This window comes from Diadema antillarum, unplaced genomic scaffold (genome assembly GCF_040938485.1).
Source record: "Diadema antillarum isolate AM-2024a unplaced genomic scaffold, OU_Dant_1.0 seq00000576_RagTag, whole genome shotgun sequence".
Taxonomy (NCBI): Eukaryota; Metazoa; Echinodermata; class Echinoidea; order Diadematoida; family Diadematidae; genus Diadema; species Diadema antillarum.
In genome coordinates, this window is record NW_027271511.1 from 523928 (window position 1) to 549900 (window position 25973).

Consider the following 25973-nt stretch of genomic DNA (forward strand, 5'->3'; position numbering starts at 1 on the left):
AGAGAGTCATAAAGAGCATCTAGGGATCTGTTAACTTTCCTGATATGGTTTCGCTTTTTGGCAACCGTCTTGTCATATTAGTTCTAACATACACGAATGATAGCTGTAGGTGGAAGAGGAAATTTTTTAGATGGGCCAGCAGGTATAGAGGGCGCTCTTCAATACTAAGACAAATTCCGCAGGCACACTATTCCTGAATTTAGTAAATCTGCTATTGGCTAATTACTGCCATCAGTGTCCCAACCCTAATATTTTTTTTAATGTGGCAATAAACAGTAATGAGATTAACGAATGTTTGATTATCAATATTATTCAATGATTAATCAAATAACCATCGTGATAATTATTATCTCCGCATGTGACTACCAGGCCTACTGCTGGTACTACACCCTGTACTTTCCTGAACTTCTACTACTATCATACTACTGCCACTACTACTGCTATCAACTGCTACTACTACTATTACTACTACTACTGCTAAGTTCTGCTGCTGCTGCCGCTGTTACTCTTGCTGCCACTGCTGCTGCTACTACTTCTGCTGCTATTACTGCTACTACTACTACTATATACTACTACTACTACTACTACTACTATATACGCCTACATGTCACTTTTTGTCTTTTTTGTTAAATTTTCACAAAAACTTGGCCTCATACTCAGTTTAAGGACATAGTGAAAACCGCTGCTGAGAAGAACATGATATTCAACCCACGTTGAGGGAGGCCACGGGGTCTGTTATAACAGTTTACCTTCCCACAGGATAAGCAGAACTTTCTCAGTTTGTACATAGGCTACTATATAGGCCTGTCGTGAAACCTTTCAGACAAAGCAGTAGCAAATTATTCCAAATTAAAGGTCCTCTATACGAAACAGAATATAAATCAAAATTTGTTTTATTAAGAGGTAAATGATATTTGAGAGGATTTCTCCAAAAATATTATGATATGAGTGAATAGCACTGTATTTAACTGAAACAAGGAAGAAAGACTTGGAGGAATGCAATTTTTAAAACAAATACATAAATACACCATGCAATATCATAACTGTTCAATTAAAAAATATCTAAGACATTACATTTCATAAAAAGAGGTTTAGTGGAGACAAGATACTTTGCGTGACATTCTGCAGACGAAAAAGTCTGACCATAGAATAATTTGATGTATTTGCCCAAGCAATGTTACAGTATTGAAGTTGATGTAATATACATAGCGTTATAAATCATACTTAAAATATTGTGAGGAAAATATTGTAGGCCTAATTTGTATAGAATACCGTTGCATTTTGAAATCTCATTACAGACTGAATATACAGACAATATATCAATGCCAAGATAAATTGTTATTAATAATGATGCCAAGAAATGACAATGAAATCGTAATTCTTATAGGATTGTTAGTCATATAAACTGCTGAATTCTGTATATCAATTTTCTTGTTAGTAAAAAAACGTACATTGAGGGTTTTTTTCACATTCAAAACTAATTTATTCATAAGAAGCCAATCATGAATTTTTAAAATCTCTTCATTAAAACGTAACATTACAATATCAGTATTATCTTCAGACATAAGCATACTGGTATCATCAGCGTACAAAATGAACTGTATTTTATCTGTGACATTGCAAATATCATTGATATAAAGAAGAAATAAAAGTGGACCAAGTATTGAACCCCATCCCAAGCTACTCAACTCAGATTTCAATTTACTAACTTATACTAATTATTTCCGAGTAACCAAATAATTTGAAAACAATTTTGACAAATTACCTCGAATACCATATAACTTATCGAATAAAAGAATGATCTAAAGAATCAAAAGTCTTGCTTAAATCTAAAACACATACCAATACCTGATTGATGAGAATTAAGTGCATTACCTATAGTTACTTTTGAAATAAGGTTAATCAAAGCATGGAACGTGAGTGCCGAGAACGAAATCCATATTGCCTTGGTGTTATATGTTGTATTTGACTAAAATATCCGTAATCTATCATGTCATATACGTTTCTCAAGAATTTTAGAAAAAAAAAAACGGGTAACACAAGGTCTATAATTATTAACATCGTGAATTTAACCACTTTTAAAACCTGGTATAACTTGAGCAATTCTTAGTTTAATTGGACATACGTCCAATTATTCTTCTTGACGATTCTATATTCAGTATATAGGTACCGGTACCCTACTTTGTGCACTACCGGTACTAACTGTCACTACATTCGTCGGAGAAAATCACATCGTCGAATGAATCCTCGAATTATTAAGAGGTATTTTGAATATAGCGTAATTCTCTCTATATATGTATTTACCTTCCCCCCACGGCTTCCCCAGTAGAATTCTCTGATCTTTCCTTTCATTTCTGCAACCCGCCCACATAGGCCCTATGGGAGGTGCGTCCACTATTATTAACGCCCTTTGTGGGCATGTCTGTATGTGTGTGTGTGTGTGTGTGTGTGTGTGTGTGTGTTTGTGTGCACCTGTTTGTGTGTGTGTGTGTGCGTGTGTGTGTTTGATGTGTGTGCAAGTGTATGTTTGTGTTTATTTATTAAATAATTCAATTCAGTCCAATTCAAATGATTTACTTTCATAAGTAATACGAAGCAATATACATTTGTCAGACCAGCAAGGCGTTATAGGGTGCACGAGCTTCCACAAAGGAAAAAAAAAAGAGAAAAAAGAATGAGAAATGATGTGACAAAGTAGCCTCCTCTATTATCATCAAGATATGAGGATGATATTATCATCAAGGATATATTGAAATGTTGATTTTTGTTTTAATTTCCTTATAACCCACATGCAGTTTAAGATTGTTTGAACTGAAAGATGGCGTATGAGGAAGTTTATAGGCCTATAAGTGCCACCGAAAAGACGAGATAATTCCTCGTCTTCTCGAACTTGTCGGGTTCGAGGAAGCAAGATTCGAGATATCATCGACACCGAGAAAAACTCGAGATTTATCGCCAGCCTTCTCGCCTTCTCGGCTCATAAAACGTCGCGAAAACGTGGAATAATCTCGTCTTGTCTGTGGCATTTATATCTTAAATTTCCCAGTCGTTGTGAGAAAAGTTATCACTGTTTCACTCTTCAGGTTGTTGTTCTTATTTTCCTCTCTTTTATTCATTCATATCTATACATTATTCATTATATTTGTAGAACCAATTTCTAACCAGTCTATCACAAGATGAGTTCATTATAACTATACAGACGCTATATGGAAGGTCCTCGTATGGATCATCGGTTGTACACAAGATAGGAGTACAATTTTACATAGGTATGACAAAAACTCCAGACAGGTCAAAAGTTAACCTTACGATTGAAGCATTTTGTCCGACAAATTTGTCGGACAAGTTTGCCTTCAGCCAATCAGATGCAATGATTTCTGTAGCTTATAACAGTTTGTCAGGAAAAAAAAAATCTGACAAAACGCGTCATCAAATGCCCCCCGGAACGACTCGTGTTCGAGCAGGCGTGGGACATGCGCGTGAACAGCGAGAACATGAAATCCTTCAACCATTCTTTCATTCATGTGATTGGTTTGTGAGTATAAAATCCGTAGGGGAAGAACCTAGAGTGACCCGCTCCCCTGCAGAGAGGCAATCATCAAGTTCTGCTCCTGTTGCTATTTCGAGTAAACTTTGGAGAGTCTCGGGCAGACAACATGATCACATTTCATTCGCGGGTTGTCATGAACCTGAAGAAAGTTGAAGACACAATTTGGGAGCGGCAAGAGACCAGGGTCCCGTTTCATAAAACTTTTTTAGCAACCTTAAAAAATTCAGGTTGGGATTTGCCCAACCTGAATTTTTTAAGGTTGCTAATCTAAGAATGTAAAATCCGTTGCATAAAAAAAGAGATAAATGAGCAGGTTTATTGTAAAGGGTTAACAAGAGAAAAATGAATGGGTTTTGAGTTTTACTGAATCTGACGGCTTCCACATGACGTGTAAAGCAAAACAAAGAGACATGAGATGAATAGAGAGCAGCGTGTTAAGTGGACTCTTCACGATAATCATCTTAAGAAATACACGAGACTCTTATTGACAAATCTCTGTGTAGATAGCGTTGCCTCAGGAATTATATAAACACTGATGAACTTTCAAACATTATGCCGACATCTACGTGAAGAAGTTTGTTTGGTTGTCATCAGAGAGAGTTGATGTTTGATGTTAACCCACATCTCTGGTCGTATCGTGACAAGAACCCTGGAAAATCTTCTTTAGGAAATTATAATAACGTTAACGTTTTAATGCTCAGTACCTCCATCAGCAATGCAATAATTAAGGCAGTTGTAGAGGTATAAGATAGAGTAGCACCAGCAGAAGGAGGTAGTGGTAGCATTGTAGTTGCAGTACTTTTATTTGTCCCATCTTTCTCAGAATATCACTCTTGTTGCCTTTTCATAGTTTCATGTTTTCCGAGCATTCGGGGCCAACATTCGGCGATACGGATCTCATTTAATCCCTGCCGCATGCTTCTTACCCCCCACCCCCCCCCCCCCCTCCCCCAATCTCGTTGAACTCTCCATGGGACACGTTGTTGACGAGGTTGACGGATTTGCGTTATTCCGACCGGAATTGTAGTTATCGGATATACAATTTGAATGTACGTGGAAATATGTAAAAGGTTTGGAGTGCACTTGGTCACTTGCCAACGCAAAATTAGCTTGGTAAGAGTAAACGGATATTATGAATGATCATGCCTGGGAAATTGCGCTTTTAATGAAGTCAAGAGTCCGAGAATATTTAGCGTGAAAGACTTACTTGACTTACTTGACTTAATTGCACAGGACGTGGTGTCCCCTTGCGCTCCCTCGGGTAACCCTCCTCCATATGCCTCTATCCCTGGCCAGTTCCTCAGCATCCTGTAGGCCTATCCTACTTCTAATCTGGTCACTCCAACGCAATGGGGGGCGACCCGGTGGTCTGGGGGTGTCAAAGTTGTTCCTGTATGCCCTCAGGGGCAATCGGTTCTCTGTCATCCGAATGACATGGCCGAACCATTTGTGTTGCCTTTTTGTTACTTCATCATTGATGGTGTTAGTGATATGGAGCTGGCATATGATGTCACTGTTCTTTACTTTGTCCATAAGGCATACCCCGGCAATAGTTCTCAGGCATCTCATTTCGAAGACCTGCAATCTGTCCCTGTCTCCTTTCTTCAAAGTCCAGCTTTCAGCCCCATATGTTGCAATAGGTCTTATAAGTGCTCTGTATATGCGTACCTTCAGAGATCTGGTAATGTCTTTGTTAGTCCAGATATTTTTCCTTAGTCTTCCAAAGGACCAGGCAGCAAGAGTAGTGCGCCTCTTCACATCTTCTGTTACTGAGGGTATCACACTGCCAAGAAATACAAAGTTCTGCACTTTGTCTACACATGTAGCATTGATTGTTATGTCATCTTCTGAGGGTGTCATAACTTTACACTTGGAGGTGTTTATCTTCATACCCCATTTTCCGCAGGCTTCCTTTAACTTGGTAGTTGATATTTGGAGTTTTTCAAAGACCAGCTCGACCAGGGTAGTATCATCTGCATACCTGATGTTGTTGGTACACATACTACCCATCTTCACTCCGCTGTCTAAGTTTTTGACGTCCGTCATTACAAACTCTAGGAAGATGTTGAATAAACTTGGGGATAAAAGACATCCTTGCCTGACTCCTGTCACAACTGTGAACCACTCTGTAACTTTCCCATTAACAAGCACAGCACATTTGGATTGCTCATACATTTATCTGATTAGATGAACCAGATCCTTTTCCACTCCTATGGCATAGAGACATTTCCACAGTGCTTCCCTCCATACAGTATCAAAGGCGGCTTTAAAGTCTACAAAGTTCCAGTGTATGGGAATGCGTCTTTCCTTGGCCTTTTCTAGTATCTGGCGGACTACAAATACTGCGTCTGTTGTACCTCTGGAGCTTCTGAATCCACACTGCTCCTCTGAAAGGTGGTTGTCTATTGTATGTTGGATCCTATTGAGTATCATCCTGCAAAAAACTTTTCCTGGTACAGATAGTAAAACAATAGCTCTGTAATTCACAGGGTCTGATTTGTCTCCTTTTTTATACACCGGTGTGATAAGGCCTTTACTCCAGTCCTCTGGTGTTTTCTTTTGAAGAAGAATCTCATTAACAATCTTTAATATCATTTGTGCCATAGATTGTCCCCCTGCCTTTAATACTTCTGCTGAAATTTTGTCAACTCCAGTGGCTTTCTGATTTTTCAGGGTCTAGATAGCTGACTCAACCTCTGCCATTGTGAAAGGTTCACTCTCAGGAACTGCAGGAGGTGGATCTGGTATTGATTGCAGGACATTGTCATCTCTTGGGAACTGTGTGTTCAGATGTGTGCTAAAGTGATCTCTCCAGCAATAGCGTGAAAGAAATAGCACATAATCATGTTTATAAACATAAAAATGTAGACAATTTACATACAATAGCTTTAAGAGACTCATTCTTGAATTCGCTCTTCATGCTCATACAGGGAGGTGATACCTCCCTGGACCGTGATTATAACGATGCTTATTGATTTTCTTTCGTTTACACTGTACGTACCGTATTCTATGGATTTTTCATGATATTGTCACTTTATTAAGCTTCCCCTCCTTGCTCCTTGTGTTTCCCTTCTCACGCTACTACATGTAGAGTCGCCATCAACAGTAATACCCTTCAAAGGCCTGACGTGCCCACTGTTGGAGGGATTAAACTTCAGCGATGTTACGGCAAAAACAAAACAAAGCAAAAAATAACAAAAACATACATAATGTCATATCGTTGCTTGTATCTACTGTATATGCTTTGCCTTTTCTTCTTCTTTCTCTTCTTCCCTTCTCCATCTTCTTCTTCTTCTTCTCCTCCTCCTCCTCCTCTTTCTCCTCCTCTTCGTTCGCATCTTCCCCATGATCCTATCAATACTCGCCATTGTATTTTTTTTTCACTGTCTAGGTTTACTGTTACAAAATATCAGGATTATTGGCAATATTCATTGAGGTAGGATACACAAATGTTATCAGAAAACAAATTTGACAGGTTGATTGTGTAGATGTAAGTGGTCATAAAAGTTGCCCCTGAGAAGATAATTTCACAAAAAGGCAAAACTCTTTCTTAAAGAAAAAAACCCCAAACAAAACATTACAATCAAACAAAAGCGAGAAAGTTATGCAAAGGACATCACTTTCTTACAGTTGAAGACGACACAAACGTCCAGCACCCTGTGCACATTTTCTTATCAGTTTAATCAATCAATATAGGTTTTGAGTAGCGTGAGTCGTACTGCATCGAACTGTCACCGGTGCGGCCTTATAGGGTTATCGAGTCGCAAAATTTGTCCCTCTTGAACTAACAGGTGTAAAAATAGGTATCTGGTTGAAGAACTGATAACGCCACGCCCCTGTGCGAGAAGAGTGTTTAACCACCGCCTTGGCTACCCTGTGTAAATGATTACATAGATACAACTGATACACATCTTGAGTGTAGTAACTTCACGCCTTCCTCTTGTAAGGCGGTAGATAGCAGTTATCAAGACAGATAGGCGAGTTCGCTGGTCATTGCTTCTGATACGATGATAATCTTCAAGGGATAGTATAGTGTCGGTTGGGATGATGCTTTAGGTTTCCAACATTTTGCGACATAGTTAGAAACCATTTTTATGAAATACTGTGTATTGCAGAGTATATGATTCTAAGAAGAATGAAAAGTATATTTCATGGAATTGATTTTGAAATGGCTGAGATATCCAAACTCAAAGAGGTCCTGATAAAAGATAGGACCCACGTTTTATCTAGACTAATTTGTTTTGCTTTGTTTCTTGATATGTCAGCCATTTCAAACCTGATTTTCATCAAATAAACTTTTCATTCCTCCTGGAATCGTTAAGTGGTTTCTAATAATCTGGCAAAAAATTAAACCTGAATCCCCATCTCAAACAAAACCATATACTATCCTCTTAAAGGACAACTCTAATAATGAAGAAAGTGGCTGCACTCTGTAGTCCATGCACTTTCGATCTCTCCAAGCAGTTAAAAACAACCTTATCAGAAATTATTTGACTAAATATGATGCTATTTATAGTTTCAGCTGCTGTATGTATGAACATATGGCAAGGAACAGTGCTACTTTCAGCTTGGTGCAAAAGTAAAAACTGCTGAGGGACATTTGGTACACAAGTGGACAAACTTTTATTTGCATTTTTTATGCACAGAGGCAAATAATGACGAAATTTAAGACTATGACAATAATGATAATGGCAGCAATATGATGACTTTTACAATACAAAATAATGTAATTGTAATGATAAGCCTACTGTGCTTCTTGCGATAGATTGACAATTTGCCCTTTCTCGATGTAAATGCACATCATTGATTTCACGTTTTTAGTAATGGCTATGATAGAAATCATTGGCATACATACTCGGGTGGAATCGAACCCACGACCTCTTGACTGCTAGACAGGCGTTATATCCACTAGACTACCGATCTTCCACTCGATATCCATGAATGGTTCTGCGGGTATGTACTCAATACTTGTTCAAATTACTGATGCTAGCGTCGAGTTGTTTTTACCTGAACTTTTAGACAAATTGCCTTCATCGAAATAAATACATGATTAAATTTCAGGTTTTTGAGTAATAAATGTGCAGTACCCCCTGCTACAAGAGATCAGAACCATCGCTTGATATGGGGCAGAAGCATGGAAGTCCAGTGGATATGACGCCTGTCTAGCAATCAGGAGGTTGTGGGTTGGAAGCCCACCCAAGTATGTCTCATATGCCCATGATTTTATCATGGCTATTATACTCTAAACACTAAACAATTGGTGTGCATTTACGTAGATGAATGGAAATTTGACATTCAGTTGCCATAAAACAACTCGACACAAGGATCCTTAACTTGGATACTGGTCTTGTAACAAATGCTATCATCAATATCATGAATAAAGCAATAAACAATAGTTACAAGCTTGACAGAAACACCAGAGATGTGTGTTCATATTGATTTATTGTGTTCAACAGTGGTACAAAAATATAATTGTATACACACGATTTCTCTGCTCAAATGTGCAGGGCTACTGTCAGTACGACTTGGCATCAATCTTTTCAAATCAGCCTTCTTACACAGGAGTTAAACGTGAAGAATTTCTTTTGGTCACGTGACAATTTGGCCAAACTCTGTGCAGAAAAGCAATTCACATGAATATATAAAAATATATATAAATTTACCATGCACTATATGTCAATTTGTTTGAAGGAAATGAGTATTTTGAAATGGTGATCAGTGTTTTGCCACAGTTGGAGGCATAGGCCCATATGATCTGCATTATGTCACACATACAATGCAAGATTCACACACCACAAATAAACACCATGATTAGAAATATACAATCACACATCCAACTAAAACAATCCCACTTACAGCCATCACGATAACACAAGATGAAAACAAAAACTTGTTAAAGCTGACAAAATTAAATCCCACATCACCAGTCAGAAGTCTTTGAGGAAAAATAATAATGGGAATGACGGATAAACACAATAAAGAATACATAAATCACTGGTCACACTGGGACAATGTCTTCAGACAAAGGATTTTGGAGCAAAGCTCCATTTGGCAGTCAAGCTTCAGAATTCAGAAGAAAGTCCCTCGCTCCAACCATCCATTAAAAAGTCTGACTTCAGGAAACAAACAGAACTTGATTTTGTTTTATCACAATTTTGATAAACATATCACAGAACCCCATTCTGTTATCATTAAACTCCACATTTTGAAGTTGCTCTACATTACTACGAGGAGAGAACACACAGTACATTTTTTCCCAATTACTTTGATCTCATAATTTTGTTGGTAATTGGCAGTATATTGTACATGCACATTGAACCTGCAGCTCACAGAAACCCGAGGTACACATAAATATCAAATCAACGGGGTATCAGAATATCTTGCATGATATGTAGTTCATCTGGTCAAGTCACTGAAAGCACAAAATTTAACTGCTGATAGCAACAGCCCTGGCACAGAACCATGTCATTATTTTCTTAGAAAACACTGAATAAATCTTACTGATTGTTTTGTCTTTTGGTGATATCGGCCTTAAGCCACAGGAGCACACCTAGCACTGTTATGGCAGTAATGGAATATTTCTTTGAGTGTCCCTTTCCAGTCATTTTCAACCCACTCATGTCTACCAGAATGCAGATGAAGCACAAACTTTGTTGCTGATTGAATATGTGTGGTGGTATACAGTTGAGTCCAAAAATATACAGCTGTTTTGTTTGTCTGTTTTCCCTCATATTTTTTCATACATATACTCCACATGCATTACCCTGTGACATCCAATACCTTGTGCAGATGAAATATTGTGGCATATAACTGCCTTCATGGATCAAAGAATCTATATTTTGACCTCTGAATCAAACCTGAACCATGAGTTCAACTTTAAGGAAGAAATGTTGACACTTCTACTGCATATAATTCAAAAGGACTGAAATTAATCATAGTTGACATGATACCTTGTATTTTGTTCAACTGGCAATGCTAGCTCCATATGCACAATGAAAGTAAACATGGAATCAACATTTAGAAAATTATGGAGCTGTCTCATTGGTTCATCTGAGGAAAATGTTATCCCTTGTCCCATATCCACCAATCACATGGAAGATACTGGAGAACTAAGTAGATGGACAGTCAGTATCAAAGTAAAATGCTTTACAAAGTCTTAAATTTTGATTGTGAAAATACACAATTTTTCAATTTGCTTTCCAAACACTGCTGCTTTTATCATATTGGATAAGAAACTAAACATTTTTGATATTTTCAACCCTGCAATACCATGGATATTTAGTCTTTGTAACTTAAAAGTGCAAGTCCACCTTCATATACATAGGGATTGAGAGAATGCTGCAATATCAGTGAAACACATCAGTGAAAGTTTGAGGAAAATTGGACGATCTGTTCAAAAGTTATGAATTTTTGAAGTTTCAGTGCCGCCATTGCTGGATGAGAAGACTACTACAGCTTGTGATGTCATGTGCATAGAACAATATAAGGAAAGCATAAAGAAAATTCAGCATATATCCACTTTTCTCGCATAATAGTAGAGCACCTGACTTGTCTCTTTTAGAAGGAAAGGGAATAATATTACCCTGAACATATGTCAGTAGTGAGTCGAGGGAATGTGTACTTTTTTTCAAATAATGAAATTTTGTGGAATTCTCTTTATATTTTCCTTATATCGTTCTACGCATGTGACATCATACACTGTAGTAGTCTTCTCATCCAGCAGTGACCGTGCAAAATTCATAACTTTTGAACGGATTGTCTGATTTTCCTCAAACTTTCACTAACGTGTTCTACTAATATTGCTGCATTCACTCAATCCTTGTGTATATGAAGGTGGACTCATCCTTTAATTCTCATCTATATATATTTAGATGACACAAGTTTTTGCTGAACTCCTCACGGCATCGGACCACGTTACAAATCAGTGCTAATCTCACAAACATTAAAAAAAAAAGAAACCCATTCCTAAAGCAACAGCAAACACTTGTACTCTTGCCTATCTCCAAAGGTGTTTGAGTGAATGAACTTGGGTTTTCTCTTTGAACTTTCTTTCGAAGGCAAATACCCCATAGAATACTCATTTATAGATCATGCTTCAATCATTGACTCCTCACAGATAATGCAACGGTCATTAATCTCACTTCAGAAATGACTGTCCAAACTGTCATGAGTCTGCACACTGACCTTGGCCTCGAGTGTTATCACTGAGGATGAACAAAGGTCAACTCCCTGCAAAGATCTGCTGGAGTGTATACTTGAGACCAAAACTCATGTTTTTGTGCACACACAGATTGTCAAGTCCATGACATAATCCACAATATTTGTAGAAGTTGTATTAACACACCTCTTCAACATTTTAAGCATCTTTGTATTGAACAACAAACAAACAAACAAACAAACAAACAAAAACAAAGAAAACAAAAGATTAACTTGCAGCCACATTACACAAACACAAGGTAGAAACATTTAACTGCAAATGAAATTTACATCACTTGAAATGCATTTATGTACTTATACTTGCAACATATTAACTGCATATGATATACATATGGTACTTCACTCTGGACTTAAGATAATGTCGATTTTCATTACTGGTGAGTACTGCTGTAAAGCAAGATATTTCCGCAAAAATGGAGCTGACGACGTATTACACGGCATTAAATTTTTGCAAAATTGGAGCCGACAGCTTTTTACGTGGCATGAAACTTTTGCAGATTGCTACTGGCATTCAATGCACACAGTGTAGACAAGAACTTTCACATGCATTTTAAGTTTACAAATCTAGGCTCTCGTGAATTTATCGAAATTAAAATGCTCACGAACATTTCTGGTTTAACAGTACTCAAATGATTTTCCTTCAATAATTTTTCAGCATTGGATCCCCATCATAACACACATCACATACCAGGCAGGGCATTGGAAACTCAATTTTTTTCCAAATTGTAGACAACATCCACTCCAAATTCCACCACTTTCTGAAACATCAAATAGTGTCTCTTCATAAATAATGATCTCCTTCCACAAACAAATCACATTCCTTGGCAACTCTCGGCAACCATATACTTCAGGATTGATAGAAGAGAGAGAGAGAATGTGATCATTGAACTTTCTCCTTCCCTGCAATCATCTCATCTTGGTCCCTCATCTTTTTGTCCTCTCCATCCTCCTCTTCCTCCTCCTCCTCCTCCTCCTCCTCCTCCTCTTCTTGCATCCGCCTCGTCCTCGCCCTGACCCCCTCCTCCTGAGCTCTCCTCCTTGCCCTCCACTGCTCCCGGATGAAGGATACCAGCTCCTTCTCCGTCAGCAGGATGGTTGCCATGACAACCAGGAGGCACACCGCTCCGATGCCGATGTGTGTGAGGCGGTGTGACCACGGGCTGGTCTTCTTGCAGTATTTCATCTAGAGGAAGACAACAGAGGAACAAAACATGTTGGAATTAGGGAGATTTGGGAGATGATCGGGGCTTTGATAACTTTGAAAGCAATTTGCAAACCACCAACCAGCACATGATGCTCAAGAGACTGGACATGGCGTACACTCTGTATGTCGCCAGGAATATGAAACATATGATGCATCAAGCTACTTTAGCATGTATGTGAGACATAGACTGAAGGGAGAGCTCCTATACAGGAGCAGAAGATATTGCATATTCCAAATCACTTGACAGAGGTTTGTTCTTTTCTCTGACTAATATCTAATTTTCACTCAGATGAAAGTTTTAAATCAATTAGTAAAATAACTTGTTTTTGCTACACTCATTTGAATACACACAGTCAAAATGAAAAATGGGGGGGGGGGGGGACTTTGTGGATAGAAAGTAAAGATTCTTGTCTTCTCAAATCTTTCACTTCTATCACAGAATTAGATTTGATCACTTCCGAAAAGAAGTGCCTTTATGCCTCTATCTCCTAAAAATACTTTATTCCTTTCCTTGTATCTCTGTGCACATACAATAAAAATTGCAAAACATTATATAAAGTTTAAATGAGAAAAAATCTAGCACTTAAAGCGAGTTTGTTGAGCCAAAAGAGTGCAGCTATGCTCCAATGACAGCCACTCAGTCTTACTTCTGACATGGTAGTAAAAAGCCAGGAGAAGGCGAGAGTGATGAGAACGAAGACGGATGGCCGTAATCCTCTCAGAGGCTTGTAGGTACTCCCTGAGTAGTACTTTGTGATGAAATAGATGCTGGAATGAAAACAAACGAAGAAAAGACAAAAACAAAACTAGTAAACTTTAATCTCTCTAGAGGACTCTCCTTGTAGGACAATATATAACTAGAAAAGCACTCTGAGAGTGCAGACCTCCGCCAAGCATGCAGCTCATTTCCACCATTGATCTTGTTCTTCCATAGAGATATCAGTGATTTCCACCAATACGTACTTATAGCATTGTGTACTGAAAGTCACCTAATTTCCCAATATAGAAGCCTTTGTTACGTCATAAACCCTCAGCTGCACGGCACGCCTCGCCCTAGCAGAAAGCACGCACTTTAGTCTGCGCATGCAAACCTCAAATACGTGCAGCCTGAAATCCCAAGTTCATTGACCCTTGTTGCCAAAATATAAAAATCCTTCATAAATTCCCCAAAAATTCTCGGATCACTACCAAAATTTAACCATCTGTTACTTGTATCATTCTAAACCTTTCCTGCAAGTTTCATCCAAATCCATTGACTACTTTTTGAGTTATTTTGCACACAGACAAACTAACTAACTAACTAACTAACAAACAAACCAACGGTAACGAAAACATAACCTCCCCCCTTGGCGGAGGTAAAAACATAGTCTCAGTAGAAGCATAAGATATATTCATTCATGTTTAACCGTTTCAGGACGGGTTGATTTTGCTACAGCACGCATTTCCCATATACCTCTGTTTTCACTCTTTTCAAAAGTAAAAAACAGCATATCAAAATATTGCCTACATGAGCAAGTAAGATTATATTTGCCTATGTTTTTCATACAGTTTCATCCCTCATCTTTCACAGGTGTGAAAGGAGACTGTAATTTTGAGAGAGATGTTGGATTGTAGCTGATTTTGAGTTTTGTATTGGTATTCTATAAGATCTTCCAGTCTGTCCTGCTGAAAATGCAAACTAGAAATGAACAAATACAATATAAAGACTGTATGTTTTCTGCAATGAGTTTGTATGTTAGTACTGACTTCAGAATATATAAGAGTGTTTATTCTTGTCACAGATTGGGGTCATTTGCAGCAAATCTGCTCATTCACCACACTCGTCTTATGCACAAATAAAGTGAGAGTATAACAACACACCTGTGTAGAATTCTAGCCATCATGTTGAGGCAGTTTGCCATGATGAAACCCACGCTGCCAACGCTCTTTGTGAGGTACCACGACGACGTCAGGAATATGACGGAGAAACCCAGCATTTTTTTGTTATACCTGCAATTGTGAGAAAATACGATGCAAGTAAAGAAATGGGCACGAGGCAGCACTGTGCTGAGAAGGAAAAAGTGATATGGAATTTACGGGTTAGCCACCTTATTTCTCTCTCATCCCGTTTCACTGCTGGAATATACACCAATAGAAGGGTAAATATGTCAAGAAGGATACACGTATTATCACATATACAGCGTGTGTACAGAACAATTACAATATGTGTAATCACATATTAGATATTTTTGCTACATACTGTAAAACCAGAAATTTTTGCCTGAAAGAAATTTTCACAAATTTTATGAGTAGCCAAAATTCACAAAATTAAAATGCATGAGATAAAGTCTAGTCTACACTTTTATGTATTGAATGCCTGTGGCAATTAGGGAAAATTTGATGCATCAAAAAAGGCTGTCACTTTCAATTCGCGAAAGTTTCATGCCACGAATTTTTCTGGTTTTAGGTATACATGTTGACGGAAAACTGTATCATCTCAAAGGCACTGCAAAGCTGAGAGGTTTTATTAAAAGGAAAGAATGCATGAAAAGGAGGAAAAAAAGAGGGGATAGAGAATAGCAAAAAGGAAAATGGGAGAGGAGAGAGAGACTGAAGAAAAAGAAGAACAGAAAAACAAAGGGCTAAAAGCAGCCGAGTGGGCAGAAAGGAAAGATAATAATGATAATAATACTAATCATCATCATCATCATTATCATCATCATTATCATCATCATCATCATCATCATCATAATATATCAATTTATAAAGTGCAAAACCTGTAGACATATATTCTTCTGTGCTGCAAAGCTTCTGATGTACTTGAGACTAATAGACAGTTAAATAAAAAGATGTGTTTTGAGTCGTGATTTAAAGACTGCTACAGTTGGGGATTTCCGGACTTCTAATGGTAGATCATTCCAGAGTTTGGGAGCTGCACAGGTAAATGCTCTGTCTCCCAGTGTTATTTTTGTTTTGCGTGTTGGAATTTGTAAGATATAGAAGGGATGAAGAAAGAAGGAAGGACAGAGAGAGACGGATAAGTTAGAAGTAGAGGACAAGAGGGTGGAGGGATTGACAGAAGGTAGGAAGATGATGAGAACACTGACTGACCTGTCCACATCCTGTTGACTCATAGCAGCAAACACAAAACACTCTGTAGTCCCATTGATAGCAATGAGGAGGACGTAGACACAGAACCAGCGCAACAGCTTGGGACCTGTGTATCAAGGTAAGATCATGAGAGTACATTATTCTTACAATCACTTATCATTAGTTTACTGTATATGCCGAATATTTTGCTAGGTTTTTATTTTTGCGAATTTTGCAAGTCTGGTGCTATTCGCTAAATTGAAGACACTAGAAAATATTGACTCTGATCCCAAGGTCAATGTGATGTACTCAAGTACACTCTTCCGTTTGAGTATAGGACTCCACGATCAGGAATTTAACCACTCGCGAAATTGCCGGGAATTCCTGATTCACGAAAATTTAGACTCGCGAAATATATGGCGTATACAGTATTGGATGCAACAACAAGCATGCATCAGTAAAAACTCAGAAACCACACGAGTAACAACGTAACAACAACACTAACAACTAGACCACTAAGCTTCCACCCAACAGCCAGTGCTGGTTCTAATCCTTATAGCATGAAGCGGGAACTATACATTTATCAGATTGTTGGTTTGAATCCAGCCCGAGTATATACACCCATATTTTATTTTAATCATGGCTACTACTAAAACACTGATTGATTAGTGCTCATTACATCGATGTACAACAGTTTGTCAATCAGTTGCAATCAAAAAATTTGATGCAGGAATTTATTAATATGAATGCTAACAACAGCAATCATCAATCAACAAACAACATTAACTACAACCTAATCAAGTCCAAGCATTGCTTAAAATGCTTTCCAGGGACAATTCCATACATGTTATTTAACTAAACATGGAGACATTGCAACAGTTGTGGTTGAGAAAATTGGAACACTAAACATAACAGTTGATGGAGTTTGAATATCAGCAAATCATAAAATGTAACAACCTTTACTGATTTATCTCCATCCCTACCCCCCCCCCCCCTCCCCACAAAACCTAAGGGTTATACCTTTCAAGTTTTCAAAACCAAACACTCTACCTGGATACGAGCTGAGAACCTTGCCGGCGTAGATGTCAAGGAGGAGGTAGGAGTAGGCGTAGCCAAAGACCAGGATGATGACACCTACCAGGACCACAAACTTGAGGAGAGATTGGAGAACTCTGGATGCCAGACTAATGGAGTCCTACAGGATACATTGGAAATGGCAGAGTAAGAATAGTATGGAGCTAATTAACATATTGCGCTTCATCGACTTAACCCGTTGAGGATGAGTCCCAGAGTATACTCGGGCACCTGTCTATGGGAAATACATGTTGTATCAAAATCAGCCCGTCCTCAACAGGTTAAATACACACCAATTTCTTTAGTACTTTTCAGTAATAGCCATGATAAAAATTGTAGGCATGTGATATGCTCATGTGGGATTCTAACCCATAACCTTATGATTGCTAGACGGGTGTCATATCCACTAGACTACCAGGATTCTTCCTGATGGCCAGTGATGGTTCTGATGCCCTGTAGCAGCAGGTGCTACATATCTCTTGAAATTATCTGTTGAGGACGAGTGCCAAGTATACTCGGACAGGCATTTATGGGAAATGCGTGTGGTAGCAAAATCAGCCTGTCCTCAACAGCTTACCGTAATGATTTATGCATTGAGCGGAGAAAAGAATGGTAGGCAATATTTTCCTTCATGCAACACTCTACATCTCTGATCTTAAATACACTAAACATTTGAAATTTATTTCACTCCTTTACAAAATCAAGTATAATGCCTTGTCTCATCTAGACATCTGAACAGCTTTCCCTTTCACACTTTGAAAATTGAATTACCTTTCATTTGCGATTGCATTTGAAATCAAAATGTGACATGTTCTATGGTGTAAGTACATCTGTATGAAGTTTGATCTAGCATACCAATTGTGAGGTGTTTACCAGAATTTCTACCATTCTCTGTAAAAGCTGTTGTCATTTTCCTGTTGGCCTTGAAAATGTTTATTTTTACCAAGACACACATCAAATGTGATGATATATACATATTTTCCATGTGAGCCATCAACGAAATGCAAACTTATGAAAAATATGAACTCATCTCTTAACTGCTCCTGTTCACAATATCATACACACAAACCATATTACATATGACAAAGATAGTAAATGCAGTAATACATACATGACGGCTGGATGTGAACATTTGGCATCTTTTGATTTCACCGTCAAAGAATCCAAACCAAATATGAATATAGATTTGACTGTGAACACTTTGGTTCTGTATAACTGCATTAAGACCAAGCATGATCCATTTGATAAGGTGTCTTTATTTCATTGTTTATGTTTTCTGACAGGTCTATTGGGAGTATGACCTAAATATTAATCTGGAATAAAAAGAAGGATGCATGACCTTGTCTTGCTGCTTGAAACTCTGGCCTCTCTTTAGAGTCTGGGCAAAGAAGAGATAACCACTCTCCTCGATGGGCAGAAAGATGAACCTGGCTGCCAGTGCCCCAAGATTGTTGACAGCATCATAGATTCCCTGGTCGCTGAAGCTCAGAACATTCAGCAAAGTCATCACGTAGCGCTCCCCTTGGTGAGAAGAAAAATTAAGACACCAACATTCTGTAATCACTGACACACGTTAAAAATTTCCTGTTTTGCATAAAGTTAAACAAAACAAATGGTCCGAGAATCGCTAAACTTAATCGCTAATTCTGCTGGTAAGCATACCTCTGGTTACACATGCTAACAACATTAGCACTTTTTTGTTGCAAATATCAAATATCAAATCTGCAATTTTTTCCAAATTTGGAAGCTATTTGATTCTGTTTACAAACAGTCTACAAACAAACAACAAATAATCTACTTTAACAAACCCTAACTGTGACGTGCTTCCAGCTTCCAAGAGCTCTTTGTTCTCCTGTAAGTCATGTCTCTTAATCTTTGCAAAGTAAGACCTCCTTCTTTATTGCATATATATAAAAAAAAAAACATTTCCTTTATCTGTTGGATGATCATTCATTCATCCATCAATTCATCTATCTCCAACTGGCACTTGCTTCAGCCAAAGGCTGTTCTTGTCATGAGTCACACATGGTTTACATGATATTTTGCTACATGATTATCTTGGTCTAAATATGATTCCATACTCAAGAGGATGGTATGATAAACAAGGGATTCAGATATTGTGTCCTTCACTGATGCTAAACTGCTTAACACAAGAGTCATGCTATATATACCTTCTGTTAAAAGCTGCTTGAGGAAACCTTGCTTGAAGAAACTCCAGGTAAGTTTGGCCAGCTCAGGACTTGTCCAAGGCTTCAATGATAACAACAACAAAATTACAATGTAAGTCATGTTTTCTCCAGTTTTCTCTGGGAGAATATGATCAAAGGAATCAAAATTTCAACATGACTGGAAAAAAAAAAATCTAAGAGAATAGCTTCTGAGCTATTTCAGCATATTCTGAAACACATTTAGTTTGTCCCCTTGGTAGCTTGATGATACTAAATTCTGTAAAACTATATAAATGAAGAGAGTGACTGTAAAATGGTATCACATATCAATATTGTTTAGACGACAACTTATAGACACTTATGACCTGCGCATGGAATATACAGTTGTATCTGTTTATCTTCTACCTATTAGCCAGATGCTAAATTTCACATCATCTTTCTATCAGACAACAGATTTTGGTATCTTGTTACACTATCTCTTTCAGCCAAGTCTCATAAGAAAGGGTGAAGCCACATATAACAACACTGTTCATTTGTTCACTAGATTCTTACCTTGTCTGGAAGTTTCTGGGGAAAGAAATCCCGAACACTTTTCACTGGAAAGTCCTCATCTTTCTTAGAGAGGAATGTTGCATAGTTTGAGAAGTAGAGGTAGTAGAGGAAGAGACATGTGTAGCTGTAAACCACCTGTAAAATCAGCAAATTGGCAACAACTAAGATTAGAACAAGTCATCAACAAGAAACATTACACAGAGTGTGGTTACAGCGTAAGGTGATGAGCAGCCAAGCGCTAATGCATCAGAAGGCCACAATGGTAGAAAAAGGTCTCAATTCATTCATTCTTTTTTTTGCTGTTGCTTTGTTTGAGAAAACGTTAAATGAGTTAAGAGATTTGTAAAAGAATACATCGTTGGCAGAGAACCAGAATGATGCTATCGAGTTCTAAGATTCAAGTGTAAATAAAAACAAGACAATTAATTTTCACGAAATAAAAAGTATATCTAATACAAAGTGGGTTGATTTATATGCACTGTTCCAAATATTGGGTAAAATAGCACCTTTGTGGTTTTCATTTTCAACACATTACTGAAAATTGAAATAATTACAGATTGAAATCATAACATAGAGGAGATTTAGCTCTACAATGTGCTTCGAATAGCTCAATACCCCCCCCCCCCAAAAAAAAAAAATAATAATAAAAAATTAAAAAATTAAAAAAGAAATTAAAAAAATTGCCACAATGGCCATCTGGTTCTCAGCTGATGATGTATCTATAATTTGGGAGAGAGAAAAAGAGAAAACAAACAAACAAAGAAACAAAGTAGCAGGTTTTGATGGTAAATGTCAAATAAAACATGCCTTTCCCACATACATGTAGACTGGGAGATCACACCTCTGCGAGGAGGGGGAAGGGAGACCATTTTGACATCTCACTACAAACATTCTGAGATAATCGGGCTCATTAGCTCTGATGGCATAGACAACACCCATTAGTGCTATAGCATTTTGACTGGTACAACTTGTAACCTCTAAATAAGATATGAATAGCAAATGTGAATGCTTAAAAAACAGAGCTGTTAATCTCTAAAAACAAAAACAAAAATGGCAACCATTAATGAACCAAGACATGGCATTTGAATCAGGGGTTTGCGTGAAAGACACTTTACCTGGGCAGCACAGAATGAGACGACACCCAAACTGGGAATAGCGATGAGGAGGAGCACAGTCAGAAAACATCTCCCCGCCACTGCTACGCCCTCTATCACCACCTGTTGGAAAGTGAGCAAGTACAGAGTGGATCAAAACTTTTTTTTTACAGGGAAACTTGACTTAGTGCCACTGAAAGGCATGGAGAATATTACTTGTGTTGATGCATCTCAGTAACAAAGCAGGGAAAGTGTACCTTTCATAAAAAAAGAAAATTTGTGAAATTTCTTTTATATCTTATTTATATTGTTCTGTTGCTGTGGCATCAAAAATATAATATAAAATGATTTACTGGTTCTAGATATCCAGAGTAGGCAGCACATAGAATTAACCAGTATATCAAAACTTCACAACCATGAACAGATTGTCCTCCAACTTTCACTGAGTGTTTACCAATCTTTCCTCATTCCCTAAACCCACATATTTTGGGAGGACTCTTCCTCTTAAAACTTTATTTCAGAGTGTTTCAATGTAAAATGTAGCTGGAAACTTCAGAGTCACTGCAACATAACTATTACTAACAGTGCACCCTCTATCACTAAATCAAAGTATAATTATGTTGTGCCATACATGTGACATTGGCAACACTAACCGCATACTGTGTACTGTAGTAGTAGTATCTTCTTCAGTATGAAGCTAGTTTATATAAAAGTGGCACTGATCTATCCTCTGGGCACAGTGCCGCAAGATGTTCCTCAACCATACCTTGAGTCGGACGAAGAGCATAGCCTGACCTATGACCCAGAAGGGCTCGGCAAAAAGCTCTACGACTGCCGAGAAGGCAAAGCAAAGGACGGAGAATTTATATTCTGGGATGATCTCCGGGTCTGGGTGTGTGAGAAGAGCTATCCATATGTAGCTCAGTATGACAGCACACACAGCACCAAGTGGAACTCTAGTGGGTAGAAAACAGTCAAATATTATTAATCAACTACAACAAAGACCCTACTAATTACAAAGTAATGACTATTTATACAATGCAAAAATGTATTTTAATCAATGAGATTGTCAAGGTACAGCCACAAACACAATGACAAAATGATAGATTACTTAGTAATAGTGTAAAGACACAGAACACTATACAAATTATACTACGGAGGAAGGAGCATTACAGTTTGACCTCGATTATCCGGCCATGTCAGGAGCGGCGCTCATCCGGATAAGCGAATTGGCCGGATATGGGAGACATAGCTGCCGTCCCAGTGCACTGGCAGCTAGGCAGGTAGCGTACCCCGCAACGGTGGTGTAATCTATGCTAGCCTGTGCAAAATTGTAGTCCCTTCTTCACAAAAACAAAGTATATCTTTATGTGAAAATCATACATGTTTTACCTCATTAGATATTGAGAAACCTATCATGCACATCTTATGAAATTAGTGAAATAGATCCATGAAATTCAATGTTTTTTCTCAATTTCTGGATGAAAAAAAAAAGTCCTTCACTGCGTGAACGCATCCGGATAATAGAGATTTCTGGATAAAAGGAGGCTGCATAATAGAGGTCGAACTGTACATATAGGACCATCACAAGAACACATTTACAGACTTCAACATGTGCTGCAAAACCCAGCCTATATTTTGAACACAATATTATGGTATTAAAAACAAATGTTGCTTACAATTATCTATCACAATTTGAAAGCAGGATTACCTAAAGATTGAGTTATTGGAGCACCCAATACATTTCCTTTTTCCACCAAATGCTTCAAATTTCCATTTGATACATAATATTCTCATTCTTTTTTTTTTAACCATCAGTATTGCAAAGATGATAAAAAACAACAACAACCAATCAACCAACCAACCAACAAAACAGACAAACAAATAGTCAATGGTACCAAGAAGACAGCTTGGGACATATTGATCACCAAACAAGGAAGGGCATCTCCTTTGCTGGCAACTCGTCAAAAAAGTCAGTTGATTATTGTACAGAAATAATTTTTTTTTAAAAATCCAATTACTTTGTAAAAAGTTATTCAGCTCAAGCTAATTTTCTTTTCAAGCTCATTTTTTATTCTTTTCCCTCTCAACATAATCAATAACATATATGCAAATTGTACATGAAAGTAAAGAAATTTCAACATAAGTAATCAATACAAGTTACCTTGTTCCTGCAGTTACACTTTGATACTTTAATTCACTTATCAAGCATTAGCTGTAGCTATGTTGAATGAACTTCATGTAAACTTTCTGGTTCTCAGGAACAGCTACTACACTTTAGCTTTGCATAAAATTCAGATAAAATGATATTTCTAGTCGACAAATGTAAGGGCCCTAGTTCTAAAGGCTGTGTAAGGAGTAATTGTATTAATGTCTTTAGTTCTGAGTCTCTGCTAAAGAAATGTCAGTGCATCAGTAGAGTCTACTGTATATGTCATATATAATTTAGCAAGTCCAAATTTTCACCAATCGGGACTTCTCGACGATTTCGCAAAGGGTTAAATTCGCAATTGTGAAGTACTGAACTGAACGGAGAAATGTACGTCACATTCACATCCAGATCAGAGTCAATTTTTTCGTGTGTCTTTAATTTCACGAATAGCACCTGACTCGAAAAATTCGTGAAAATAAAAACCTCATGAAATATTCGGCATATACAGTGCTCAGACAGGAGTAGAACACTCACGTGCACCAGAGGAGGTTGATGACCTGAGGCCAGCAATGTTTGTCTGGCTGGCTGAGGCAGGCCCTACGGAAGGCCTCCCTGGCTAGGAACAGGATGGTGGAATACAGCAGGGTCAACCTGATGAGAGAAGATGATAAGACATGGAAAATGGAGGGATTCTCAGATGCTCATTTAAAGGTACTGTTTACCATTGGGAGCAGTGATTTCATAAATGTTCAAGTTATCACATTTGATGCATTTATGTGTAGGTTAGTTGTATCACAAAACAATCCTACCATATAAAATTTTTGCAATAAAGCCTAAGATATAAGGAGACATCACAATTTTCTCAATAAACCATAACTGTAGATGTTTTTTTTTTCTACAAACAACTTTATTATAACTATTGTTCACAATTTGTATATTTAACAATACTTCACATTGATTTGTACCGATTAACATTTTTACATTGGTTGTTTCTATCCTTAACTCACATTTTAGATCTATTTTGAAGCACTTTAGCTGGGTTTCTGTTTCATTAGCAAATGGTAAATGATGCCTTTAGATATACACTGCACAGGCAAACACTCACATTTGTTCAATTGCAAGTCCTATCACAGGGTGTGGCTGTATCACATCATTGTAATAAAAAATGGCAGAATATACAATCTAGCATTAAAAAGGTCGCTGAACAATGATGATTTCAGGGGGAAAACATTAAATTTCTAAAAAGAGCACACCACATACTGAATGATTCAACTAATATGTTATGCCTGAACATTGTTAGAGTGGTGTGTATTTTTTTTAACTTGATGCAGTAGTGAAAAGAAACATAACTGCTAAGGAAACAATTAATGCTTGTAAGGAAACTGCATACATCATACACGCAAAAAACAAAACAAAAAAAGAATAACTGAATTCCATCTGAAGGTGACAGAGCTTATTATACTTTGCATCAAATAGCATGTACAGAAAAATCTTTAAAGAGGATTACATTTCAATTTCTGGCTTTGATGAAATACAATGATTTATTTTAGAGATTGAGATAATGTCCCATAGTAATTTTGAAACATAAAGGCAATCATTTTGTCATATCTCTATTGCCACTTCATTCTGGATATTTGAAAATAATCTCACCTGACGTTAACAAGCCCTAGCATGTCTTCATGAACGTATCCATACTTAATGATGAATGCATTCAGCATGAAGGTAGCAACTCGAAACATCACCTGTGAAAAGTAAGATCGAAGAACCAATGTATGTTACTTTTCAACGCACACTTTAATAATTTCATAATTTTATGCACATGCATAATTCAAGTGCGCATTTAGCCAGAACGCAAAAATGGCTGGCAAAAAAATTTCAAGACTATGTCATGAGAAATGCATGAAAATTTCCACAAGGCAAATATGATCACTTTTACAGTACTTGGCACTTCATCACTACATACAAATACACTGAAACTTCTCATGTACATTGTAGGCAAGATGCAAGTTGCGATGACAGTCGGTGTTCTAGAAGATACTGACATTTCTCAAAACTCACCTGTAGCACCATGTTGTAAGAGGCCGACTTGGCACTGCTGGCCAGAACCGACTGACTCCTGTCAGACGCCATAATGCCCTGTGATGGAATAATACAATTATAATCCTGATGTAAGGTGACCAGCAATATACATACACTCAGTATAGTCAAAATACCTATCAAGGCTTAGATATATCATACCCCAACTTGAAATACCCACGTTGATATGTCAAATGACAAAGAACAGTCTAGTGCAGCTGTGCACAAAAGATAGACTTTTCAAATTCCATTTTCTACTAAAATGTAGAAAATACTTTGGTGCATAGTCAAACTTGTATCTTGGTTAGTCTCAGTCAAATTCACAGATTGTGTGAATGCTGTACTGTTCACTGTGACCTGGGTGAATGTCAGTTACTCTTGTCTACAATCCCGAAATATTTTAAACTGAGAAGCTGCATTCATTAGCTTCATGGATAAAAGAGAAATACGGGTGGAGGCAGTAAGGCATGGGTAGGAGTAACAGGTGATCAAAGTTACCATCCTTTGATTAAATCGTACCTTGAACATATTTAACATCAGTATATCAATTTTAATCATCCTCTTGAGGATTAATTACACACCTACCAGGTAATCCTGCAAACCTCTAATAGTATAAACCTGTCACTCAGCTTGTGTTTTGACAGGGAACACTACACCAAGTCAACAGATCCAGCTGCACCTTCCAAAGTACTTCAGTCTTTTGTTGGCATGTTATCCCTACTCCTGGACATCTCTGGTCTGGGCTCAGTAGATTGCAGTCTATCACTATGCAAGCTACACGTATTTACTTCACACAAAGCTGAAGTTTCCGTGCTTTATC

The 25973-nt window shown here is 37.6% G+C and overlaps 1 protein-coding gene across 1 annotated transcript; it reads right to left on the reverse strand.

The window, feature by feature from the left end:
* Positions 1–12644: 12644 nt before the first annotated feature.
* LOC139735409 (man(5)GlcNAc(2)-PP-dolichol translocation protein RFT1-like) lies at positions 12645–25207 on the reverse strand. The gene is made up of 13 exons (XM_071646162.1): positions 25136–25207; positions 24728–24819; positions 23612–23728; positions 21692–21881; positions 20947–21048; positions 19832–19966; positions 19283–19361; positions 18451–18632; positions 17088–17232; positions 16059–16164; positions 14829–14957; positions 13616–13736; positions 12645–12947 (listed from the first exon to the last, which is right to left on the reverse strand). Exons 1-13 carry the CDS (start codon positions 25205–25207, stop codon positions 12645–12647), a joined length of 1773 nt encoding a protein of 590 aa, XP_071502263.1.
* Between the last annotated feature and the right edge of the window lie 766 nt (positions 25208–25973).